Source organism: Perognathus longimembris, chromosome 13 (assembly GCF_023159225.1).
Source record: "Perognathus longimembris pacificus isolate PPM17 chromosome 13, ASM2315922v1, whole genome shotgun sequence".
In the NCBI taxonomy this organism is placed as follows: Eukaryota; Metazoa; Chordata; class Mammalia; order Rodentia; family Heteromyidae; genus Perognathus; species Perognathus longimembris.
The window spans coordinates 13,141,227-13,166,845 of record NC_063173.1 but is presented as its reverse complement, the minus strand read 5'-3'; the positions used below and the strand labels follow the sequence as shown (position 1 = coordinate 13,166,845).

At 41.8% G+C, this 25,619-nt stretch overlaps 2 protein-coding genes, 1 non-coding gene and 1 pseudogene across 3 annotated transcripts; 2 read left to right on the top strand and 2 right to left on the bottom strand.

The window, feature by feature from the left end:
• Positions 1 to 4,521: 4,521 nt before the first annotated feature.
• On the top strand, positions 4,522 to 4,627 carry LOC125362842. Its single transcript, XR_007213142.1, has one exon. It is a non-coding gene; the product is annotated as a U6 spliceosomal RNA (small nuclear RNA).
• A 64-nt stretch (positions 4,628 to 4,691) lies between these two features.
• Positions 4,692 to 5,660, bottom strand: LOC125362023 (olfactory receptor 52K1-like). Its single transcript, XM_048360679.1, has one exon. It carries the CDS (start codon positions 5,658 to 5,660, stop codon positions 4,692 to 4,694), a length of 969 nt encoding a protein of 322 aa, XP_048216636.1.
• A 9,547-nt stretch (positions 5,661 to 15,207) lies between these two features.
• Positions 15,208 to 25,167, bottom strand: LOC125362168 (olfactory receptor 51G2-like). The gene is made up of 2 exons (XM_048360854.1): positions 24,182 to 25,167; positions 15,208 to 15,218 (listed from the first exon to the last, which is right to left on the bottom strand). The coding sequence occupies exon 1, from the start codon at positions 25,137 to 25,139 to the stop codon at positions 24,186 to 24,188; it is 954 nt and encodes a 317-aa protein (XP_048216811.1). The 5' UTR covers positions 25,140 to 25,167; the 3' UTR covers positions 15,208 to 15,218; positions 24,182 to 24,185.
• LOC125362022 lies at positions 15,358 to 16,117 on the top strand (annotated as a pseudogene).
• Positions 25,168 to 25,619: the final 452 nt, after the last annotated feature.

Genomic DNA, 25,619 nt, shown 5'->3' with positions numbered 1-25,619 from the left:
CAAGTGGGCTAAAGACTTACAAAGAGACTTCTCTGATGAGGAAATGAGAATGGCCAAGAGACATATGAAAAAGTGCTCTACATCACTGGCCATAAAAGAAATGCAAATCAAAACAACATTGAGATTCCATCTCACCCCAGTAAGAATGTCATATATCAAGAAAACTAACAATAACAGTTGTTGGAGGGGATGTGGCCAGAAGGGAACCCTACTTCATTGTTGGTGGGAATGTAAACTGGTTCAGCCACTCTGGAAAGCAGTATGCAGATTCCTCAGAAGGCTAAATATAGAACTCCCCTATGACCCAGCAGCCCCACTGTTGGGTATCTATCCAAAAGACCACAAACAAAATCACAGGAATGCCACCAGCACAACAATGTTCATCGCAGCACAATTTGTCATAGCGAGAAGCTGGAACCAACCCAGATGCCCCTCAGTAGATGAATGGATCAGGAAAATGTGGTACATATACACAATGGAATTTTATGCCTCTATCAGAAAGAATGACATTGCCCCATTTGTAAGGAAATGGAAGGACTTGGAAAAAATTATACTAAATGAAGTGAGCCAGACCCAAAGAAACCTGGACTCTATGGTCTCCCTTATAGGGAATAATTAGTACAGGTTTAGGCAATAGCTATACCCTTATGAACACATAAGATGATGCTAAGTGAAATGAACTGCATGTTATGGAAATGGTTGTTATATCACAGTTGTAACTACTTTCAACATGCCATGTGTAACTGTAGCTTCTATTATTGATGATCTTCTTGTACCACCTTCCTGTGGTTGTACCTACACTATCTCTGTAATCTTATCTGAGTATATTGGAAACCGTGTATACTGGTGTTAGAACTCGGAAATTGAAAGGGAATACCAAAATTGTGAGACACAGGGTAAAAAAAGACAAACAATTACAAAAGCAATACTTGCAAAACTGTTTGGTGTAAGTGAACTGAACACCTCATGGGGGGAAAGGGAAAGGGAGAGGAGGGAGGGGGGAATGAGGGACGAGGTAACAAACAGTACAAGAAATGTATCCAATGCCTAACGTATGAAACTGTAACTGCTCTGTACATCAGTTTGATAATAAAAATTTGAAAAAAAAAAAAAAAAGAATGTGGCTTGAGGTAGCAGAACCTCCCAGAACCTTTCTTAGCACTCTCTGCTGTCTTTCTAGGTCATGTCTTACTTCTTCCCGGTCCAGTAGCGCAGCGGCCCTGAACTGGGAGGTTAGAGAAAGCAAGACTAGGAGAAGTGGCTGGACATAAACTGGAACAACCAGCTGAGATTCTCTGGAAATGGCTCAGTGTTTGGCCTAGAGAAGCAGGAACTCTTCGTAGGGAGAACGGATGTTTAGAGTGCATAGATGAATTAGTTGGGTGGGACTGCCAAGACTTGCCCTCCCTTGTGTAAAGCACAAATAGAAGCAATAAGAGGGTAGGAGAAAGATCAGGACTACAGGAAGTAACTGAGCATGCCCCGCCCCTGTCCTTCTCACCACAGCTCAGCCAGCTCTTTCCTCTTTGCCCCCAGATCCAACTCTGTCCACAGCCTCAGTCTGAAGTACAATTCTGGCCCTTTCTGTTATATTCGTGCATCCCTGTGCAGACTTCCTCTCCCTGTAAAACGTTTGGGTAAGAGGGACCTAGGAAAGGAACTGCTGGCTTTATCCTCACAAACCTCAGCCCTTGAGGTGTTGGAGCAGAAACCACCTCTCTTGCACAGAGTCTTCAGGGATTCCTGGAAGGCTTAGGCCTCTCCTCTAGGGTTCGCTACACAGAGAATCCCGACTTAGAGCCAGTATCCCAAGGGTATCCTGCAGGCCATACCCAGTCCCCATTTAGTGGCACTAAATCAATCCCCCCAAAGGTCACACCTTATCCCCAGAGGTTTTAAGGACTTTACCTGCAGCTTGCTTGTCTTTGCACTACTTCTTGATTATACTGATTATCTTCCTTGTACTTCTACAGAGAAAGACAGCTTCACTAGCACAAATGATACATTACCACCAACTCCTGTCTGAATATGACTTGGGAGGTCAGGGGTTCAGCCTGAGAGGCTAAGGCCATCCATTGGATGCTGTTTGAGCAGCTATTATGCTTATTGGTCTTAGCCATGCACTAACGTCCAGGCTGTGGCCTTGATATGGCACCTCTCTAATCCTCTATCTATTGCTTTATCTCTCATGTCGAGATAATATTCACAACTTGCCTATGAAAGTTGAATATTCATAGAGGGTATTACAAATGTAGTTACTTGTTAGCATCAACTATTTATAAAAACTAAAAGATGATCTTTCCATTTACAACTGAAGTCAGCATCTATTTTCAATAGCAAAATCTTGCTCTCATGCCCGCATTCCCCCATGGGTTCTGCCTGTCCTAAATCATTGCAATACTTTTGCAAAGCAATGCCAGTCTTGCACATTCCTGGACTTGACTTCTGAGGTATCCTAGACCTAACTTCATCTTCCATAACTGTAGCCTTCAAGGAATAAAGACTCAGTCTTCCCACATAATCTGATATCCTGGGATGTTGGGATAACATAGTGTTCCTACAAAATCCCTTTTAAATTGTAGCCTAAACTAACTATGCAGAGCCATGCCAACAAGATACAGATTGTATGGAAATCACTCCACCCAAACCTATATGGCAAAAACCAGTGAGAGACAAGAGAATAAAAGAACAGACATAGAAAAGTCATTCCCAGAGAGGGATACATTCCTCACCATGGCCTTGAGCACTTCTATATACAAACCGCTAGATATCACAGAGCCATGGCCTTGGGAAGTTATGCATTTAGACCCCTGGCCATCATACCATAGCCCATTGCCCCCAAACACCTGCAGATGAACAATGGATTTATTGGATCCCTGAGATGGAAGTCAAAATGAGCACCAGTCAGAGGAGCTAAATGCTGCATGGAAAGCTCCTGCTGGCTGCATTGGGGGTGGGGGCTGATTGGGTGGGGGGTGGGGGACTGAAATGACCCACAGGCTATCCAATGATCTTAGAACTCATGTAGTTTCTACAGACACCTTATAAACCTCAGGGAGTTCCCTTGGGAACATTTCTGTCCAGCAGGAGTTCTACTTCTCTTTTTTTTCAACAAACCTTTACCATTTTACGTCTTCTCTGTGTCCACATATACATATACATATGTGTGTGCACAAGTAAGTGTGAGGATATTTAATTTCTGACTAAAATATTTAGAAAAACAAAGATGTCACAAGATAAAAGTAAAACACTACATTTGAGGAAAACAACATTTTAGGGCTTGTCTGAGAAATCCAGTTGGATTGTCGAAATTAATAATAAGGAAGTATAGCTGTAATCCTATCTCCTCGGGAGGTTGAGATTTAGAGGATCGTAGTTCATAGCCAACCCAGTGAGAAAAGCCCCTGAGATTGCACCTCCAAAATAATAAGGAAAAATAAGGAATGGAGATGTGACTCAAGTAGTCAAGCACCAGCTGAGCAAGAAAGCCAAGTGAGCACAAGGCCCTGAATTTAAACCCCAGTATCAACAAATAAATAATAATAAAGAATAGTCTTACTATTAATCTTGCATGTAAGTTTGTATGAAACAATGGAAGAGAGGAAAATATAAAGTCCACTATTTCTACCTTTTATCTGTTTCATATTATTCATTTTTCTCCCATGTATTAGATTCTGAGATGGGTTTTTCAGAGAACAACATAAGCACGTATCTAACATGCATACCTTGATCTCCTATGTGCCCCCATTGCATAGAACAGACTTCCCTTGATCATTTAATAAACAAGAAATTCTATTGTTTGTGCTGGTCTTAGGACTTGGATTCAGGACCCACGTGCTGTCCCTGAGCTCTTTTTTGCTCAAGGCTAGTACTCTACCACTTGAGCCACAGCTCTGCTTCTAGCTTTGTTGGTTGTTAATTGAAGGTAAGAGTCTCACAGACTTTCCTACCTGGGTGGATTCAAACCGTGATTCTCAGATCTCAGCCTCTTGATTACAGGCATGAGGCACCAGCAAGCAGCCAACTGAAATTCACATTTTTATTGAGAACATATGTTACACAAATATGCAAAGAAGGTTTCACAATATATAAAGAAAAATCAGAGGATGTATTCTATTCAATGTGTCTAATGACAAAACGTGGCTGGGAGGATGGAGAGGTAAAAAGAAATTAAGAATGCACAGACTGGCTAGGTTAAAGAAATAACTATCTAATACACAAAGCTATCTCACTTGGAACCAACACCCTGTAATATTACAAACTTTCCAACACTGGGAGAACTTAGGAGCTAGACCATACCTGCAGTGAGGAAGGATTCCTACATTGATGTACTGTTGTTCACGCAGGCCTCCTACAATAAATAAATCACCAAATACCCAGGGATAAAAATTCAGATTCTCAGACTGCTCATACACAAATGACCTTGAGAGCACCTTTGCTTATCTATCTGAAGTCAACGGGAGGCAAGTGGATCATGACTCTGTCAGGTTACAGAAGGAAAGAAGGAAAGGCTGAAGGGTAGTACTCTCTTCAGCAGCAGCACATATACTAAAATTGGAACGATACAGAGAAGATTAGCACAATACACAATGATGGCATGCACATTTGCCAAATGTTCCAGATTAAAAAAGACTGAGGGGTCAGTAAAGTCATCAGTTGAAGTGCAGAGACAACAACATAGCCACATGTTACTATTCAGCTGCTCCTAGCTCTCCTTTCGCGTTCTTCCTCGGGAATAGTCCTAAGACTCGCTCACGAATCTGCTTGGTTTTGACACCATAAATGATGGGATTGACCATGGGCGGGAACAGCAGATAGAAATTGGCAAGAAGTATATGAACATGAGGGGCCGCTGTGCGAGCAACACGGTGCATGACTGAGGAGATGACCACAGGAGTGTAGAAGGATAAAATGGCCCCTATGTGCGACACACAGGTCCCAAATGCCTTGTAGCGGGCCTCCTGAGAAGCCAGCTGTAAAACAGCCCGAAGGATGAAGACATAAGACAAGACAACAAACAGCAGGTCCAACACCACAATAAACATGGCCACAGCAATGCCATAGATATTGTTGAAGCGCGTGTCCCCACACGCCAGCCTTACCACGGCCATGTGCTCGCAGTAGCAGTGGGCAATCGCTGGGCCTCGGCAGTAGTGGAAGCGCCTCAGCAGAAAGGGCAGTGGAGTCATGAGAGCCACAGCTCGAGTCACGGTGGCCGTGCCCATCTTGATGATAAGGGACCTGGTCAGGATCGTGGTGTAGTGCAGGGGCTTGCAGATGGCCACGTAGCGGTCAAAGGCCATGGCCAGCAGCACTGCTGACTCCATGATAGCAAAGGAGTGGAGAAAGAACATCTGGATGAGACAAGCATAGAAGTTGATCTCCCGGTCTCTGAACCAGAAAATAGCGAGCATTTTGGGTATTGTTGAAGAGGAAAGAACCAAATCAATGGCTGCCAACATGGCGAGGAAGAGGTACATGGGCTCGTGGAGGGCGGCATCAGCCTGAATGATGAGAAGGAGAGTGCAGTTACCAATCAGGGCCACTGAGTAGGCCGAGCAGAAAGGGATGGAGATCCAAATGTGTAGGTGCTCCAGGCCTGGGATCCCCATCAACAAGAAGGCCACGGGGTGCGTTGAGGTGGTATTGTAGGTCAACATGGTCACCAAGAATTCACTTCCTCCTTATCTGCATCCACAAAGATCTTCTAAAAGGATCCAGTATTAGCATTCAAGTTCAAATCCTGAGCATATGTACAGGGACCTTAAAAGAAATTGGGAAATAATCCTATGTATCATGGAACGTTCTACATGGTCCTTATCAACGCGATGTTTATAGAATTACTCATTGGTCAGGACATTAACTATCCACAGAGAAGCATCAAAAAAAAAAAAAACCTCTTAATATCATAAGTTCAAGGCCAGCCTAGGTTACAGAGCAAAACCTTGCCTCAAGCAAACAAAAAGTCAGCCTTAGTGAGAAATCAAGGGGTAGATGTGGACAGACATCTTTATAAAGGCTATAGTATTCCTGCTTAAGCCTTATAGTAAAAACACTCTGGATCTTTCTTTATCTTCCTAGTGCTTCAAACTACACTTATTACAAATAAATGTCATTTCCAAACGTTAAGCTTAGCGATTTGAAAAGTAAATACGCTTCGCGTCTTCTAGTATTTCTCTATGAATTGTATAGATTTTTTTCTTAGTGAGGGTCCCATTGGTCCTTAATTGACATGCAAACACTCTCCCACTAATGCCCTACCTCCATCTAAATTGAGGACATGGTAAATCCTTAGTTCTCCTTCACCTGGCTTAGTTCAACTTCCATCTTTACCTTCTTCTCCCTTTACTCACTTTCCTTCCTGGCTTTCATGATATGCAAAGACATAGACCACCCCATCAAGGCTGACCACTAATTTTGACATTATTCCTTTTCCAACTGCGATCTTCATCTTTATATTTCCTTTTTCCACCCTTTTATTGGATACCTTTGAAAATGCTTAAACATTGACTTCCAAAAAATTTTAAACTATACCTCTTTTCCTTTTGCCAAGTTCATCCCTTAAAAATGTTTCAAAAATTTTGAAATAAGGGAGGGGGGTATGAGGGACAAGGTAACAAACAGTACAAGAAATGTATCCAATGCCTAACGTGTGAAACAGTAACCTCTCTGTACATCAGTTTTATAATAAAAACTTAAAAAAAATTTTTTTGAAATAATCTTGTCAAACACATGGCACACATCTGAAGCAGAAAACACTTCATAAATGTGAGTGATTCTTTAAATTTTAAAAGAAACCTGAAAGTTGCCATTCATGGTCAAGTGGTTGGAAAATGTCAAATTTTAAGCTTGAATTTTGAGAACCTTGATTTCCTGCCTTCAAATCTCCTAAATTATTATACTCTTCTGTTTCCCCCGGCTTGTCAATCAAATCCACAATGGACATACAGCAATGCAATACAAACTCGTTACAATGGCATAGGTTTAGGATCTGAAGACTTGGGCTTGAATAACAATATTTACCCAGCCATCTACCAACAGAAAATAACACTGATCACAGATTTTTCTAAGGTTTCCACTTTCTCACCTATCCTTCCTCCAAAGACTGAGTTTCATTGTGAGGAAAGATGATATATGACAGTGGTCCTTGTAAATCTATACAACTCATAGAGAAATACCAGAAGACGCTAGGCATATTTACTTTTCAAATCGCTAAGCTTAACATTTGAAAACGTCAAATGCTACTTGTCATTATAATCTTCCTACCAATCTGCCCTCTTTTCTAAAATGTTTATCGTGATTAACGCATAATGCTGCATTCCTTGACCTTATATCTTCCCCCATCTAATCCCCCTAAACTCCATTCCCCTTCACAACAAAACTTCTTTACAGCATTGACTGCTAAGTTATGATTAGGAAGAAAAGGTTCTACAGGATGATATAGATAATGACAGCTGAAAGAAAGAATACCAATGTAAGATTAACCAGAAATTATAGATAGTTGATGAGACTGATATATTTAACCCAATCTGAACATTGCACAATGTTTACATGCATTGGAACACCACATGATACCCCATAAATATGTACCAATTTTACGAATCAGCTAAAAACAAATTTAAAGTTGACTCATTCTGAACTTCATTAGCTTGCTTAACTTTCAATGTCTTCCAATCTATCTTCCGGCTCTACCACTCTCCTTACTCTGATGTCTGGTCATTGCTTCTTTCTCCCTCCCTCTCTCCTTTTCTCTTCTTCCTCCTTTTCCTTTCCCTCCTTCTCCTTGCTTCTTCTCTTATTCCCATATTTCTCTCCTTCATTTCTTTGAACTTTTTCCATCTATGCTCAGAAAAATCTGCTCTGAATTATACTTCTCTTGAACATCTGTGAATGTCTCATAGCATCTCAAAAAAATAAATAAATAAAGGCCAAAAGTATCTTACTATCTACCTACCAACTATTTCCTCTCCTTTCTGAGTCAGTTCAGTGAATATCTACCATCCAATAAATCTTTTCCTTCTTCCTATCTAATTCATTAGTAAATATGGCCATTTACAAAATGTATTTCTGCCTCTACTTTTTCTGAAGCACACTTGTTTATAGTGTTTGCTTTGGAGAAGTTAAATTATCGTCATCTCTCATGCTGACAACAAACACTTCCTTACTGATGACTCCTACACGGCCTCTAACTAGCTGATACCAGCATGCGCGCCCCTCCCAGATCTGTTTACCTTCATCAGTCAGCATCAAAGACTTCACAGAATACTTTGCATTTGTTTTCTTCTACTATCATGGCCCATAGTATTCTCACTCCCTCAGAAAGTGGCTTGATTCCCTTTCCTTCCCTTTCCAGGGGCTGCAGGAAGAACTAGTTTAGTGAGAGGAGAAGGGAAATGGTGGAGTTGGAAGGAGTGGTCTGGCTATATCTTTAGTCAGCTACTCTTTTCCCAAAAGGAAAGCAAATAGCGGGCCTCTAAGGAACATCCTGACCAGGCCTCACAGGTACCTGACCTCTTCACTGGGGATAACTCCAGGGGCCTTGTATGCCTCACTCTGTAGCCTTCAGGATGGCACCAGTGAGCTCAACTACACAGTAATAGATTGTAGGTAGGATTATGGTCTTAGGCTGGCCCATGCAAAAACACAAGGCCCTACCTGAAAAACTAAAAGCAAGAAAGGGCTAGAAGAGTAGCTCCAGTGGTAGAGTGCCTGTGTACATACCTCAAGGCCCTGAACTCAAACATAGTACTGTCACACAAAAAAAGAGGAAAAAAGTAGATCTTTTAAAGTATAAGTTACAGCATAAATACATAATATTTTTCATAATGATTGAATAATGGCTCCCAGTCCTTTCCACTGTTTTAATATTTTATAATTACCATTCTAACCCCAAAGCACGTTTCAACATCCATTTATGGTATAGGTTGGCAGGAACATATTTCCCACTAGTATTAGATGCTCCACAAGAACAAAGACTTTGTCTTCTTTCTTTCCTACCACATTCTCAGAAATTAGAGACATTGACCCTGATAGGTGCTCAATAAGAGCTGCTTGTAGAATAACATTTATTCAGAATAAATTTTGTACTTATTTATAATAAATGCTATTGGTTTCCCAGTGGTAGCCCATCTCACACTAAGTATCCATAACTGTCTCTGGGAACTAAGGAGCTTTTTCCTTCCTCTCTCTCTCTCTCTCTCTCTCTCTCTCTCTCTCTCTCTCTCTCTCTCTCTCTCTCCCTCCCTTCATTCCGCCCTTCCTTTCTTTCTTTCTTTCTTTTCTTGGTCTTGGAGCTTGAACTCAGGGCCTGGGCGCTGTGTGCCCAAGTCTAGAGCTCAAGCCACAACACCATTTCCAAGTTTTTCCTAGTAGTTTATTGGAGATAAGAGTCTCACAGACTTTCCTGCCCCAGATGGCTTCAAACCACAATCCTCAGATCTCAGCCTGAGTGGCTAGGATTACAGGCGTGCGCCAGTAGTGCTTGGCTTTGAGGAGCGCTTGGAGACTTGACTCTTAAGCACTGTGGAGTTGTCAGAAAGTCTGAGTCATCTCATTTTTCTGTTTTGCCACAGTAACATCCGTTGTGTCTCTGGAAGAACTAAATCTCAGGATCCTCAAACCTTTTCCTTTTTGTATATTTTAGTATTTTTATTGTTATAAAGGTGATACATGCACAGAAGGATGACGCTTTCATAAGTCAGGTATCGAGTACATTTCTTTTTAGACAGCGTCACCCCTTCCTTCTCTCTCTCCCAGTTAACACTTTTCAGTCTTGATATGTCTGTTTTCTGTGAGTTTCCCAGGGAAGTCACATGCTCAGAAAATAAAACCTGCACCTTTTCCATTATCCTCCGGGCCTTGCCATTCTATGATGTCCTCCTTCACTACTGCTTACAAACAGGAATCTTTTCAGGTCTCTATCTCCAGGACAGTGACAGATAAATAGAAATTCATTGAGGTATACTCCTTTACTGGTTATCTGAAATCAAATTGCATGCCTGTCTAGTTTACATTTGATTGCAATCCTCTCCACTCATTTGACAGTCCATACCTTATACCCATAATCTTATGTTAAATGCTATTGGAGATAAATGAATTAACCCTCATCTCTGGCATCATAAAACAAGTTATATAGGAGGTTGTGTAAAATAAGGTAATGATCAAACCAATCTATTTAGTACTTGCCATGTTCCAGGCACTACACAAAACATTGGTATGTATATCTTATGATAACCTTCCCTATTTGGGGGGAAAGGGCAGGGGGGATACCAGTTCAGAAGTCCAAGAGTTTGAGCTCAGAATCTGGACACTGTTCCTGAGCGTTTTTACTTAAGGTTAGCACTCTGCTGCTTGAGCCATAGCTCTACTTCCAGCTTTTTGTTGGTTAATTAGAGATAAGATTCCCACGGACTTTCCTGCCCAGGCTGGTTTTGAACCACAATTCTCAGATCTCAGCCTACTAAGTAGCTAGGATTATAGGCATAAGCCACTGATGCCTGGATAAACCTTTCTCATTTTTAAAGAGAACAAGCAGCTAAAAACTACTACTTAAATTTACCTAAGATCACACCAACAAGATTTACAGTGGACCATGCCCTTCAGATAGCACCTGAAGCTGTCCTGTGGGAAAGAGAGAAACGCCATTCACTGTGGTCCAGGACATGAGAAGTCTCACAAAGCATTGGCTTTGGTCTTGACCGCTATTGTTCCCAGACCATCCCCCACCTGCTATGATGGTTTTTGTATGTTTTTCCTGCTGCTCCCTCAAGCCCATCTTATGTTTCTAAACCATCAGTTCTTTTTCTCTTTCTTTTTCTTTTTCTTTTTCTTTTTTTTTTTTGCCAGTCCTGGGGCTTGAACTCAGGGCCTGAACACTGTCCCTGGCTTTTCTCTACCACTTGAGCCACAGCGCCGCTTCTGGCTTTTTCTGTTTATGTGGTACTGAGGAATGGAACCCAGCAGGGCTTCATGCATGCTAGGCAAGCAATCTACCACTAAGCCACATTCCCAGCCCTAAACCATCAGTTCTGAACTGTTTGGAGTGAGACCTTTCCCAACTGAATAAGTCTCTCTGATTACTCTTTTTATGTCTACATATATTTAACTGAATTATAATTAATTTTTATTTGTCCTGTTCTAAACAAGACTATGACTTCCTTGAGAACAGGGGCAAGATTATTCTATTCTATGCCATAAAGTCTGTCATAGTCCTTCCCGTACAATAGATGTTTCATAATAATTGCTGAAATAGATAAAATAAGGTTTTTATTGGTTGCTTGGCATAGAACAGGTGAAAATGTTAAATGTCTTGTATAGATCATCTCACTCAATCTTCACACAGGCCCAATTTTACAGATAAAGACATATTTAGGAAAGTGAAGATGCTCGCTAAAAGAAATACTGAAAAAAAAAATCAAATATCTTGAATGAAGGCAGAGGTAGGGCCAAGAGAAAAAAAATAACAAAATTAATAAAATACTCTCAGATCTGCTTCTATGCCCAAAATCCATGAAGGTTATTTGTGTTCAGAGACCTCTCCAGCAACTTGCTTCCTACGTGTTATGATCTCAATGTGTCCTCCAAAGCTCATGTTGGAAATTTAAATGTCATTATAGCAGTACTGATAGCAGGGCCTTTGATGGGCGAGCAGTGGACTAGGGCAGGCTCCTGATTTTAAAATAAAAGGATGCGTTCAGCCTAGTTCTTTTCCTCTGCCTCATTCATGCTTGCTGGCCTTCCTGCCCCATAATAACACAGCAAGGAGGCCCTCACTCAATGGAGCTCTGGGATCTTAGACTTCCCAACCTTTAGAATTACTTCCAGTGCTTAATGGTTCGTCAAGTCTATGATATCTGTTGCAGAATCAGATGGCAGATTAAGATGCTGACCACATCGACCTCTCCTGGTATATGCTCCTTGATGACCTACACTCGCCCCCCCCACCTCCCCACAGCAAGGCCTAAACTTCTTCGCTTCAATTTTCTCCCTTTTTCTAGCATCCCAGAGGCCCTTAGAAATTGTTTTAGGGAATTTCTATTCTCAGCTAGGGCTCTAATGACAAGGTAAATACTTGAGCTCTTTTGCTCCAAAAACTTTAAGCTCTGCAGGACCTAGGATTTCACTAACTCCCTGATCAGACCTGGTAAGTCCTTTGTGTGCTCAGCCCTGCAATAGTGATGATGGCCACTGAGATGATTTCTCACTGATGTAGTCCTCACTTCAAATTAAAGGGACTTACAAATGAGCCACACTATTGGTCCATACTATGTGAATGGTTCTTCAGATAACTCTCTTAAAATAATCCAGATCACAGGTAAGAACATAGATTGACAGAGTTTAGATGACTTGAGAGACCATATAACTGGTGGGTTATAGAGCAGGGATTTGAATTGGACTATGTCCATGGTCTTCAATTAATAGGTGATAAATTGTTGATAAATAGCTTTCAGGTGCTCAAGAACATCTTGGGAAGATTAAGACCTTATTCCTTTCTTCACAACACAACTTTGTTCCAAGTACTTGAGTTCCTATTCTTATGTAGGAACATTTTACGTAAAATGCTACAATAATTCAAACAAACAACAGGGATAAGAAGCATGAAGTAGCTACTCCTTGGAGAAAGCTATCTAGAAGAAGCTGGGGGTCTGATTGCCTGATCTCAAGACACAGGACACAGATAGAAGATGAAGGTAATTCTAGAATATACCAGAAAGCTCACAGGTAGAGAGAAGAACACTGATGGAGACAGCAGCATCTCACCTTGGAGGAGAGGTTCCGTAGTCCTGGCCCTCAGTCCTCATTCTAGAACTTACTAAGTCAGACAGAGATGGAAAGGGCTCCTCTGGATGCTGATGAGCAAAATACATCTCTTGGCTTTCCTCATTTCCAAGCGCTCTGCAATCTTCCTATCCTGCAGGTTTCCATGAAGCTTAACTCACATATTAATTAAAGCCAGGAGGCAAGACATCTAAGGCTGATTCCTCAGCTCCGACCTCCTTACTGCCAGGTAAGAACATTGTGCCCTACACACGCTCTCCCACCTTCCCTTGCTCATCTGTGCCAATGGGGCTGGCAGTAGGAGGACCTTGCCGTCATTGTGATACATAGTTTCCAGGTCCAGAACAGAGTAACAGTGCTTTGAGTAGCAGCTCAGGGGCAAAGTACACCAAGCATAGTTATTAGTATGCAAAGTTCAGAGACAAAATGAAGGAAGGAAAAGAAAATAGGGCTGCCTCATTCATACCCGGATCGTTCTGTTCTCAGTTCTCTCCACACCAGAGAAAGGATTCTGAAGCGTGGATATTCTAAAAGGAGTGTCCTGTGAACATGTGAACCTACCTGGTCTATGTATTTTACACAGCAACCCACATGGACATACAAAACTTCCATGTTTAGGTACATGCACAGTGCACTCATCAAATAGAATGGTTTTACATATAGCATTTCACAAGGTCCCCCATACTCCAGTTTCTCTCACTGACCCTTCTACCGCCAGGAAGGCTGAAATCCCTTCTGGTGATGCTTGGGCCCAGGATAGGTAGTGGAAACTCAGGGAAGAAAATATCACAGACGATTAACAAGAAACACATCGAGAAAGAGACGATGAAACAGAAAGGGACAGGATTATTGGTTCATTATCAGAGTAACAGAAGCAACTGGTACTGGACAGAAAAAAGACGACCTCAAACAAGTTCTTTTCCACAGTTCATATTAGGAAATCTTGCCTTTCCCTCTGGCCTTTTTCCTCAAGACAATTTCTGAGCTCTCCAGGTACTGGTGGCTGATGTAAGGAATTGCAAGGAATAGTATTGCTTTATAGGTTCAAAGTGGTATTTCTAATGGGTTTATTTTGGTTCTAGCATTTCATTTAGCAACCAGAACACAATCATGTTGCATTATCAGCTCCTTTGCGATAGGTACACCTCTCTTTTTCTTTCTTTCCTATGTCTATTCTGGTTATTCTTCTCGTCTTTTCTGCTTTCCAGCTCCATGTCCTCTCCTTCTCTCCCTTTACTGTCTTCTTCCTGCCTTTTTTCTTGTTTAGTCTCTCAACTCTCTCAGTATCTCAATTACTGTCTAGCCAGTACATGAGAGACAAATAAGAAAGCACATGTAGGTGAGATATCAAGAAATCATTTTGTAATAGAAGATACAGGTACGGGTGTATAAATGCTTAGTATTATCTTTTGATCAAATTTGGTGTCTCTATTTGCTTATGGAGAATGTATGTGTGTTCTTTGTGACTAAAATTTGCTTCTCATTCTTTGATTTTTTATTATAAAATATGTTTGTACAAATGATCTCCCAGTGACCCTATAGATCATCTATAGTAGCTAAATCTGCCTGATGCCTACCACTACCAATTTTTCATTATCTCACTTGTCTCTTCCAACAATCCATACAGAAACCTGACACAAGAACATAACCCTAGTACTAAACATAGTCCAAACAACCTTGTGTGTGTGGTAAGCTACAAAAGACTGCGCCAGTCACCTGTGTTCTGATATTCCTAGTCCAAATGTAGGATTTGAGTATTATCTGTGAGTTATGGAATCAATAACTTTTTAATTTTTTTCCAATTTTTATTATCAAACTGATGTACAGAGAGATTACAGTTTCATACGTTAGGCATTGGATACATTACTTGTACTGTTTGTTACCCTTCCCTCGTACCCCCCCACTCTCCTCCCCCTTTCCCTTCCCCCCCATGAGGTGTTCAGTTCACTTACACCAAACAGTTTTGCAAGTATTGCTTTTGTAGTTGTTTTTCTTTTTTTACCCTGTGTCTCTCAATTTTGGTATTTCCTTTCCTGTGTTCTGATATTCCTAGTCCAAATGTAGGATTTGAGTATTATCTGTGAGTTATGGAATCAATAACTTTTTTAAAAAATCCATCCAAGATTTCCTTACCTTTCATGTTCTTCAGTCCTGATTTTTCAGCATGAAAAGTAATCCAATTTGGGCCTTCCACTCAAACCGTCTGACAGTTTAGTATTTACTTTCATTTTGTCACAGCAGTGACAACTCCAAATAAAATGGTACTGGGCAGAGAGTAGAACATTGTCAGAATCTCTAGCACTTACCTTCATCGTGCAGATGGTTGGGCAGCCCTGCTGCTGAGCCCACAGCCTAGACAATGTTTTGAATCAGACAGAAGAGAGAAGATCTCCTTTGCATCATTTCTCAGTGCCCTACCATCTTCTCATCCTGGATCCTTTCTATGAAGTCTAACTCAAATATTCCCTGCTGTCATTCCGCTATATTATAAGGATGACTTCCAGCTACTTCACCTTCCAGGGCTCCCGGGCGCTTAGAGCAAGGGAGTAAGATCTGTATCCACTCTCCTTGGGCCTGGCCATGCATCACAAAAACCACAGCCAGCAGAACCCAACCTCCTTCCTGCTCATAGGAATTCCTGGCCTGGAGGCGGCCCACTTTTGGATCGCGTTTCCTTTCTGTTCCATGTATGCCCTGGCAGTGCTCGGCAACGTGGCAGTTCTGCTGGTGGTGCGTTCAGAGCCTGCCCTGCACCAACCCATGTACCTATTCCTGTGTAAACTGTCTGCCATCGACCTGGTGCTTTGCACCTCCACTGTGCCCTAGCTCCTTGCACTGTTTTGGGCGAATGCTGCTGAGATTGCCTTTGGAGCCTGTGCTACCCAGATGTTCTTCATCCACGGCTTCTCGGCGGTCGAATCCGGTGTCCTGCTATCTATCTATCGGTGGCCTTGGACCGTTCCTTGGCCATCTGCCGGCCGCTACACTATGGGTCCCTGCTGCCCCCAGAGGCGGTGGGCAAGCCGGGGGGGCGGCGGCTCTGCTTCGTGGGTTGGGTCTCATGACCCCACTCCCCTGCTTCCTGGCAAGGCTGAGCTACTGCAGCAGGGTGGCGGTCCCCTCCCACTGTGAGCACATGGCGGTGGTGAAGCTGGCTTGCGGGGGCACACGGCCCAGCGACATCGACGGCATCACGGCGGCCACGTTGGTGGTGGGCACCGATTCCACCTTCATCGCTGTCTCCTATGCGCTCATCCTGCGGGCTGTGCTCGGCCTCTCCTCCACGGAGGCCAGGGCTAAGACCTGCGGCACGCGTGGCTCCCACCTGGGGAAGCCTTAGGCAAAAGGGAAGGTAGGCCTGATGCCGACCTCCCTTAGAGCTGCTGCGGCCTGACATCGCCCCTCCCTCCCGAGATAGCCCGTCAAGGGAGGAGGATACGCCTTTCATCTGAGGAGGAGGAGGAAGCCCGGCCTACAGGCTGTCCCCCACGCCTTCTTATCACAAAGATTCCATCTGCAAGTCACAGTCCATGAATGTACCACCGTTTATATCTATGTGTGAACACCTGGATGAGGTTTCCCGTTTTGGGGGTTATTATGAAGAAAGCTGTTGTGAGTATTTGTGAAGAAGTACAGTTGCTAGGACAGAAGGTAGGAGGATTGTGTTTAACTTTCGCGAAGTTGCTGAATGGTTTCCCAGTGTCACCGTGCCATTTTGTAATCTCACCCATGATGTAGAGAATTTCTGTGGGTCCGCCCCCTTGGTCACTCATCTCTGTACATTTTAACCATGCCAGTAAATATAAGCTAATAATTTATGGTGGTCTTTTTATTTGCATATGCTAACTTGATTAACATATGTTCATTGTAAAAAGGGGTTTCAGTGTAATGTTTCCATACATGTATATATTGTAGTTTGGTCCAATTCACCACTTTTATACTTCTTCTATGCCCTGTTTTCCATCCCCCTCCTTTATTTTAAAGTTGTTAATGGGTTTCATTATGCTCTTCTCATTGAAGTCTTACTTGCACTTTTCTGCTCACTTCTGTTGCTGTGCAGTCTCTCAGGCAGTGATTATTCATGCATATTCCTTTTATAAAATATTTTAAGTGTTATGGTCACATTTAAAATTTTGGTTTTGTTATTGATTTTTACTTGCTATTTTACTTACTATAGTCTGAAATCAAAGGTTTTGTCAAATACACAAAAATATTTTGTAGCCTGTTGTTTTTCTTGTTTATTAAAAAGAAACTTAGTTACAATGTGCAAATAACCTATTTTACTAAGGTTTTTGCTTGATTTTATACCATTAGTTGTTAATTTTAGAGCTTCTGTTCAACATGAATCATAACTCTGTGATGTGAAGTAGAATTCAAGATTCATTTTGCACATATGGATATCTGGTTGCTTCAAAAGTAATAGTCAGAAATGTTTTCTTTACCTAATTCAATTGTACCACTAACTTCATCAAGTCAACTCTTTCTGCATAGGCGTGTTTCAGGATTTTTTTCTTTGTCCTTGCCTACTATACTCTTTCTATAGTTTCATTAGAGCAATTATTTGCACAAGCTGAAATATCCATATATATACTTATATACATATAAATATATAGAATACATCCATATATACACAATATTCCTTGATCAGACCCATCTACCTCTTTCCTTTTTCCAAACGAAGCTCAACAAGCTGCCTTGTTCCATGTTCACCCATTTACATACAGTTTCAAACTCTTTGGGTGCCCTTACACTTTGGACTTCCATCATCCAGACCATAAGAAAGTGAATTTCAGTGGTTGAAATCACTGATGGTATTCTATTACAACAGCTAACCTGCCTAATGTAGATGGGCACAATGCCTACAGAGGCATGAGATGCAATGATGTTACGTTGAGTGGGAAACCATACAAGACACAGGGAACAGAGGCTGCAGCAGGCCCTGGAGTCCCCAGAAGACATGACAACAGCAAGAGACCTGGCCCTGCAACCCCAAGAGTAGTACAAGTAGCTCCTGAGGTCCTCTGTCTGGCCGACTGCCATCATAGCTAGAGGTGTATGGATGCAGGGTAATGCAATCTCAGTTCTTCACAGAGAAGAAAAAGCTGAAAAGTCTGATGGTTAAAAAAAAAAAAAAACTCAGTGGGGTAAAGCAAGAGAGCATGGTATCTGGAGGGTGGGGGTGGAGGAAAGAAAGTTTCACAGGGTGAAGTGATTGATCAATTGTGTCAAATGCTAAAATCAGGACAATGAATTGAGAAATAACATGGAACTGGGAATATAGAGTTCCTTAACATATTGGCAAAATCCCTCTCTCTCAATGATGTTAAAGAGCCAAAAGTCAGACCAGTATGAACACAATAAAATAACTGAACACACATACACACACACACACACACACAAATGAGAGGCGTGACAATGTTCTAAAAGAATTGCATTCATTTCCTTATGTTACTGCAACCCCTCTGTACATCACTTTCACAGTGTGTGTGTGTGTGTGTGTGTGTGTGTGTGTGTGTGTGTAATTGTATTGAGTAAAATTCTTACAAGTTCTTTTTTTGGCCAGTCCTGGGGCTTGAACATTGTCCCTGAGCCTCTCTGTGCTCAAGGCTAGTGCTCTACCACTTGAGCCACAGCACCACCACTTCTGTTTTTTTCTGTTTATATGGTACTGAGGAATTGAACCCAGGGCTTCATGCATGCTAGGCAAGCACTCTACCAGTAAGCCACATTCCCAGCCCTTCTTACAAGTTTTAAGTCAGCGGAAACATAGGATTCTAGCCAAAAGAAGATTGATGCTGAAAAATTAATAGAAATCCTGCCTTTGAGTTAATCTATATACCAACTTTCTCTGTTTAGGACTAAAACTTTTACCAGTATTAATTATAGAGTATGATTCTACCTCAATACAAAGGAATAAACTTGATTTTATCATATATTTTTTATTACATTTGGCCTTTAAGGTCTCTTAAGATTCTTATGCTCACATGAATGGCTGCATGACCCAGACATTACTTCCTAATCTAAGCTGCAACAAACTAAGCCATTTAGAAGTATAGTTTTGCATGTGTATGAGTTTGTTACACTAAAGATGGGCTGATAATATGGTGGCCTCTATTTAAAGTCTAAGACTAAAATGAGCTTTGTAAACCTACCCAACTGCCTGGGGTATGAGTGCTCCATTAGATTAATAAGGCTCACGTCTTCTCCAAAGGAGCCAAGAGGATGATATATATTAAAATTAAAATAAGATATTAATAAAAGAAACTACACTAGAAAATAAAAGACCAAAAAGAAAGTATCTTAAAAAATTGAAAATCAGGGGGCTGGGGATATGGCCTAGTGGCAAAAGAGCTTGCCTCGTATGCATGAAGCCCTGGGTTCGATTCCCCAGCACCACATATACAGAAAACGGCCAGAAGTGGCGCCGTGGCTCAAGTGGCAGAGTGCTAGCCTTGAGCAAAAGGAAGCCAGGGACAGTGCTCAGGCCCTGAGTCCAAGGCCCAGGACTGGCCAAAAAAAAAAAAAAGAAAAGAAATGTATTCACTGCCTTACATTTGAAAATGTAACCCCTCTGTAATTCACTTTGACAATAAAGGAAAAAAATAAAAATGAAAAAAAAATTGAAAATCAGAATCTTTAACTGCCATTTTCTGCATGAGGAACAGGAAATGTTTATTACTCTTCTCCATTTTTCTCTATTTTAACCATGCTAATATTAGAATAAATCCTTGCTAGAACTTACATATTGCAAAGGTCCAAAATGAGGCTTATATCATTACAAAAGGACAAGATGCTTTCTGAAAACACAAAATCTTGGTATGTAGCACTAGATGTGGACTCGTGCCTTATGTGTGCCTATTGCAGGACCGGAGCTTGTCACTTACAGTGAAATGGATGGACCTGGGAAAAATCACATGGAGTGAAGTAAGCCAGGCTCAGAGAGAGAAAGGACACACATTTTCCCTCATTTGTCACTGTTAGAGCTAAAACATAAATATCTAGATAAACACACACAGGCCATAAACATATACACATGATCAAACCAATTAAAGGACATATATGCAGGAGTGAGATTCCATGGTTTAATCCCTTTGAACAATGAGGCTGAAATGTCTTGACTGGGGGGAAGGGTGAAAAATGAAAGGAAAGAGGAAGACAAATGGGGAGGGGAATGGTGGGTGGATACTGTCATAATACTCCATGCGCACATGTGAAAATTAAACTAGGAAAGTTGATGAGGCCAATGGAGACACAACGGGTGAGGAGAATGGAATGATGAAAGGAAAGGGTGACTCCAATATCTGATCAAGATGCGTTGTACTTATAACACCTTAAATTGAAACTCCTTTGCTCAGCTATTTGAAGATAATACAACACTAAAATTAATCAAGAAGAACATGGATCGAATCAGTCAGAATCTTAATTTCAAATAATTGATCACCAGAAAAAAACCTATACTGTCAGGAAACGTTTTATTCATTCAACTGTGCTTTAAGTTTACATACATCAGCAGTATCTAGAATAAAGTTGACAGGGGAAAAAAACACTTCTTAGTGATAAATCATAGTCTATGAAGAAGATAATATACGTAACAAATACTTTACAAATGCCTTTACATAAACATGTAGAAATATACAACAGGAAATATAAACCTGGATTTGCATGAAAAGTCCTCTGTAAGCTTTGATAAAGTTGGAGCCTATTGTTCAAAAAGACATTTCAGAAAGAGTCTGTACAGCAAGCCCACAGGAATTTTCTTTTGCTATAAAAACAAGGAAGAGACAAACCAGCCTCCTGTTCTCTGCAATAATTAGATGTCATTTGTGTAAATACTTATAAGCTGTAGGTTGGAATTCAAATTAAGTCTAATTGTATTGCAAAATTGTGTCCGGAGTGGAGATATGGGGGAATTAGATGACTCTTAAGCTTGTGTTTGAAGCCAAGAGAGGTCTCTTGGGGTTCCCTAGAATTTTGATGAAGAATAATTAAATTAGGGTACCTGATCTGTGTGTGAGGAAGTTGTTGCCGGAAAAGTACGCAAGGTGACTGTCTTAGATGTTTGAGACTCTGGGGACATCTCATATTAACAGTTCTGTTGTTGTTACATTTTCTTGCATTTCTTGATATCCTACATATATGGTCCTATTTGATCTTCACAACTTTGTGAGGTGTAGAAATTTATAACCAAGTAACGTTAGTTGTTTCCACTCCAAAGCTACTGTATGCAAATTATATGAAGTTAATAATGATATTCCTTGCAACAAGTGTTTCTATCTATTGGACTCAATGAAAAAATAATCAGTTGTGTTACCATTTGCCAGGAATTCAACCCTTCACTTAAATTCATTCAACACAGAAAAGGGTTACAATATTCTAAGCCATGTTAAGCACTAGAGTTGGACAAGTCAAAATAAAAGTGTCTTCCTGTAGATCAGAGAAAAAGGCATTAATTGAATAACCACACACAAAAAAATGGGTGGATTCTCTGCTGTTTAGTGTATATTCTGTACACTATGTAACTAAACCTTCACAACATCTCTGTGAGGTAGGCATTTTCAATTATGACATGGAAATGGTGATTCAGAGTTGAAATATGGGACAGAATGAGATTTTGTAACTCAGGCTTTCTGCATGGGTAGGTAGCATTCGATTTAGCAGAAAGATTAAGAATGGAAGCTTTAGATTAGTCTACACAGATTATTTTATTGATACTAAACCCTAAGAGCCATTGTATATTGCATCCTAATAATCTTTATCTGGGTAACCTAATAGCAAAGCTTTTTAGAGACTCACAGATCTCTCCAGTGTCCAGCTCAACAGTAGTGGCTTGGCTTGATCCAGAAAGGAAAGTATGATGGGACAAGCTTCTAAGTCTGCATATTGGAATGGTTGTGAGGAAAAAGACCTTTCGATTGCTTCCAATTCTTGATGTTACTACAGCCACAAAATGCCCAACAATAAAACAGACATGGGCTGGGAATATGGCCTAGTGGCAAGAGTGCTTGCCCCGTATACATGAATCCCTGGGTTTGATTCTCCAGCACCACATATCTAGAAAACGGCCAGAAGTGGCGCTGTGGTTCAAGTGGCAGAGTGCTAGCCTTGAGCAAAAAGGAAGCCAGGGACAGTGCTCAGGCCCTGAGTCCAAGCCCCAGGACTGGCAAAAAAATAAATTAATTAATTAATTAAACAGATATGCTTCAATAATGGAGGCTGAGAGCTGAAAGACATAGTCCAGCTGAAAGCAGACGTCACATATAGGCAAACGTGACAAGGCCTAGGATCCCCACCATCCTAGACCGAGTGATGTCCAAGCTTTGCTCTGTTGGCACTGAATAAGAACTTTCAGCTCCCTAGCTCTGTGCACAGTGCTTCCTATTTTATTTCATTGTTGAGTAGTGTTTGTGGACCTGAATACTTCATGTCGGTCCAGGGCTTCTGATAGAGACTGGTGGAGCAATCTGTGAGAAGGACATGCTATCTCCCTGATGAGAACCTTGTTATTGGGGTGATAGGTGAGACAAAAAGGGGACTGAATAACAACTGCTTGTTCAACCCATAATTTATGATTCTGATGGGCTTGTAGCATAGTGCAAGCTATCTTTTCAAATCATCTCATTTTTGTTTTCTTTTTTGCCAGTCCTGGGGCTTGAACACTGTCCCTGGCTTCTTTTTGCTCAAAGATAGCACTCTACCACTTGAGCCACAGCGCCATTTGTGGCTTTTTCTATATGTGTGGTGTTGAGGAATCGAACCCTGGGCTTCATGTATGTGAGGCAACCACTCTATCACTAGGCCATATTCCCAACCTTCGAATTATCTCTTTTTCAAAGTGGCCAGTATAGTGAATTTACCACAGCCTTTTACTAACTACTACCAGACATGACAAATATGCCAAAATGGTAATTCTAAACACATGACATTTGCCATCACCGCTTGAGCTCTCTGGGAAATACCTGTGACCTTCAGGCATACCGGACTCATGAGCGTTTCTCTCCAGTTACTGATAGGCACAGAGCTCTAAGTTCCTTGGAATCCATGATGAAAACCAAGATGGCCAGAGTAAATATGATCTAGCAGAGAAAAGAGCCTTCCAAAGTAGATCCGATCATACAGGATTTACAGTGCCCCCCTCTGCTGTCCAAGTTCCTTATTCTTTGTGGTCCCAGTTCATGAAAATGGCTGAGAAATGACCACAATCATTAATTTTTCAAATTGCCTGGATGGCATAGATACAAAATACTTTCTAATATATCTATCATGGTTTCTACAAGTCATTTTCCACCAGAAGTATGAATATTTCCATGTATTTTAAAGGAATGTATGTGTATTTCAGAACAGAAATAATGATGGAATGTCCTTGAAATGTGAAAGTATCCTAAAAGTATGGAAGCAGTAGACTAGAAAGGAGTAGGAGTAGAATAGAAAGAGCTTCACAATATACATGGCTCCTTTCTAAGCTGCATCCTTAGATATGGCTGCCATAGTGATCATGAGATTAAGAGAGTCACACCTGCCCCAAGGTGTCTGACATCTATCCTCACCTCACTCCCTTCCAGTTTAACCGCCATTCTCACGGGCCACAGACATTCAGATCCTCCAGACTCCTCCTTTGCTGGGAATCATCTGTCAATCTTTTGCCCCTTCAGCTTTCCTATTTATGCTATTAATGCTGATTATACACCAATACACATACAGCCCCGAAGCCTCGAGGGGAGTTTAGATTCTAACAGTTTTAAATACTAGAGAGTTTAGATTCTAGTGAGCAGCTATTTCACTCTTGACACTGATCCCCAAGGAACACACAGAAGTTACAGTGAGCAACTTGCTTAGGCTTGACAATACCAACCTTTCTTGCCGGCTCAAAGCAGACAGGCGTGAAGACAAACAGAATGTAGCTGCCACTACCTAAACCACAAATAAGTGCCAGAGAAATTCAACATGTACAGTATTGTCACCTTTGTTCCTTACCTCCCATATCCCTTTCTATTTCTTGGTATAGGAGCTGGTAAATACTAAATTTGGGAGAAGCAACCAGTTGTGAAGTGAATATATTGTTTACTCCAATACTTCCTTAGGCTCTGAATCAAATTGAAAGGAAAAATCCAGTGGGGAAAAACAGAGGTGTTTCTGTACAGATAGACATGTACATCCTGACAGCATAGTTAAGTCCCTAGGGAAAAGAGATGTCACGTTATACATGGATCTGAGAGTTTTGCTCTAATGAGAGAGGACAATGAGAAGACTGTCAAGGTGATACTTGGATTGGCTCAGACTCCAAAATCTGTAATTCTAGAGAACAGACTCAACAGTAGCAGATACATTATTCAGAATGCTCAAAAATTGATTCCTTCCCGCTACACATCACCCACTCTCCAGACCCACGACTGTGGCCAGGGGCCACGGTTCTAAGAAACATCCACCCTCTTCTGCTGGAAGCGTTTTAGGAGGCCCTGGCGGATCTGCTTAGACTTGATGCAGTACACAATGGGGTTCATGAAGGGCGGGACCAAGAAGTGCAGGTTGGCCATGAGCACTGCTAGAGCAGGGTAGTTGTGTTTCTCCACTCGATGCAACACAGATAGCCCCAGTTTGGGCAAATAAAAAATGAGAACAATGCAGAGGTGCGAGACACAGGTGTTGAGTGCTTTGAGTTGTTCCCCAGGTGAGGCAATGCCCATCACAGTCCGTAGAATCAGAGCGTATGAGAGAATGATGAGGGAGGAGTCGAGGCCCAGTGAGAGGAGGATGGAGACCAGACCAACCAAGCTGTTGGCCCTGGTGTCGGAGCAGGCCAGTCCCACAAGGTCACAGTGCAGGCAGTAGCAATGAGAGAGTGCGCTGATCTGGGGAAAGAGCAGGCGCCGTAGGAGGATGGGTCCTGGGAGGTTAAGTAGGATGGCTCTTGCCAGAATGGCAACTCCCACTTTGGCCACTGCTGAGTGGGGAAGGATTGTGGCATAGTGCAGAGGGTCCCGGATGGCAATAAAGCGATCAAAGGCCATGGCCAGCAGCACACCCGATTCCACATAGGTGAAAGCATGGATGAAAAACATCTGTGCCGCACAGAGATCAAAAGGTAATTCTCGAACACCCAGCCAGAAGAGTCTCACCATGGTGGGGAAGGTGGAGGCACAGAGGCCCAGATCAGAGGCTGCCAACATGGACAGGAACTGGTACATGGGCTCGTGTAAGGCTGGTTCTGTGCGTATCAGGAAGAGGATGACACTATTACCCAGGATGGAAACCACACAGATGATGTTGATGGGAATGGAAACCCAATGCTGAGAGGCTTCCAAGCCTGGAAAGCCAGTGAGGAGGAAGGTAGAGTGACCGGAAGTGCTGGTGTTGCAAGAGAACATAGGGATTCCAGGAGGAAGTCGTCCACCCTAGGAGAGAGAGGCATCCATTCATTTGGTCTTCACTTAGGAAACCCCTCCTAAGTGTGGGCTGGAAAGGAGCAACTGCCTTGCAACCTATTCCATCATGGGAACCCTACCCTCCTTAGAAGCTCCTGGCTAGTTCCTAGCCAGGTTGTTTCTTTTTCTTTAAATCTAGTAGAATTGGTTATGTTTTCTAAGTTGATCTGTGCTTATTGTGTTGGGCTATTTCTCTTTTTTTCTTGAAAAGGTGATGTGTAGAGGGGATACAGTTACGTAAGTCACAGAATGAGCAGATTTCTTTTTGAACAGTGTCACCTCTTCCCTCGTCTTCTCCTATGTTTCCCCTCCCAATGCCCAACCCCACAAGTCGTATAGCTCATTTTCAACATAGTGTCTAATAAGTACCACAGCTGAATTCGTTCACCATTAGTCTCATTTCTGTGCTTCCCCTTGCCCTCC

What these genes read in the sequence shown, in the direction of transcription:
- LOC125362168 (XM_048360854.1), bottom strand. Translation starts at nt 25,139, where the DNA reads ATGTTCTCTTGCAACACCAGCACTTCCGGTCACTCTACCTTCCTCCTC.
- LOC125362023 (XM_048360679.1), bottom strand. Translation starts at nt 5,660, where the DNA reads ATGTTGACCTACAATACCACCTCAACGCACCCCGTGGCCTTCTTGTTG.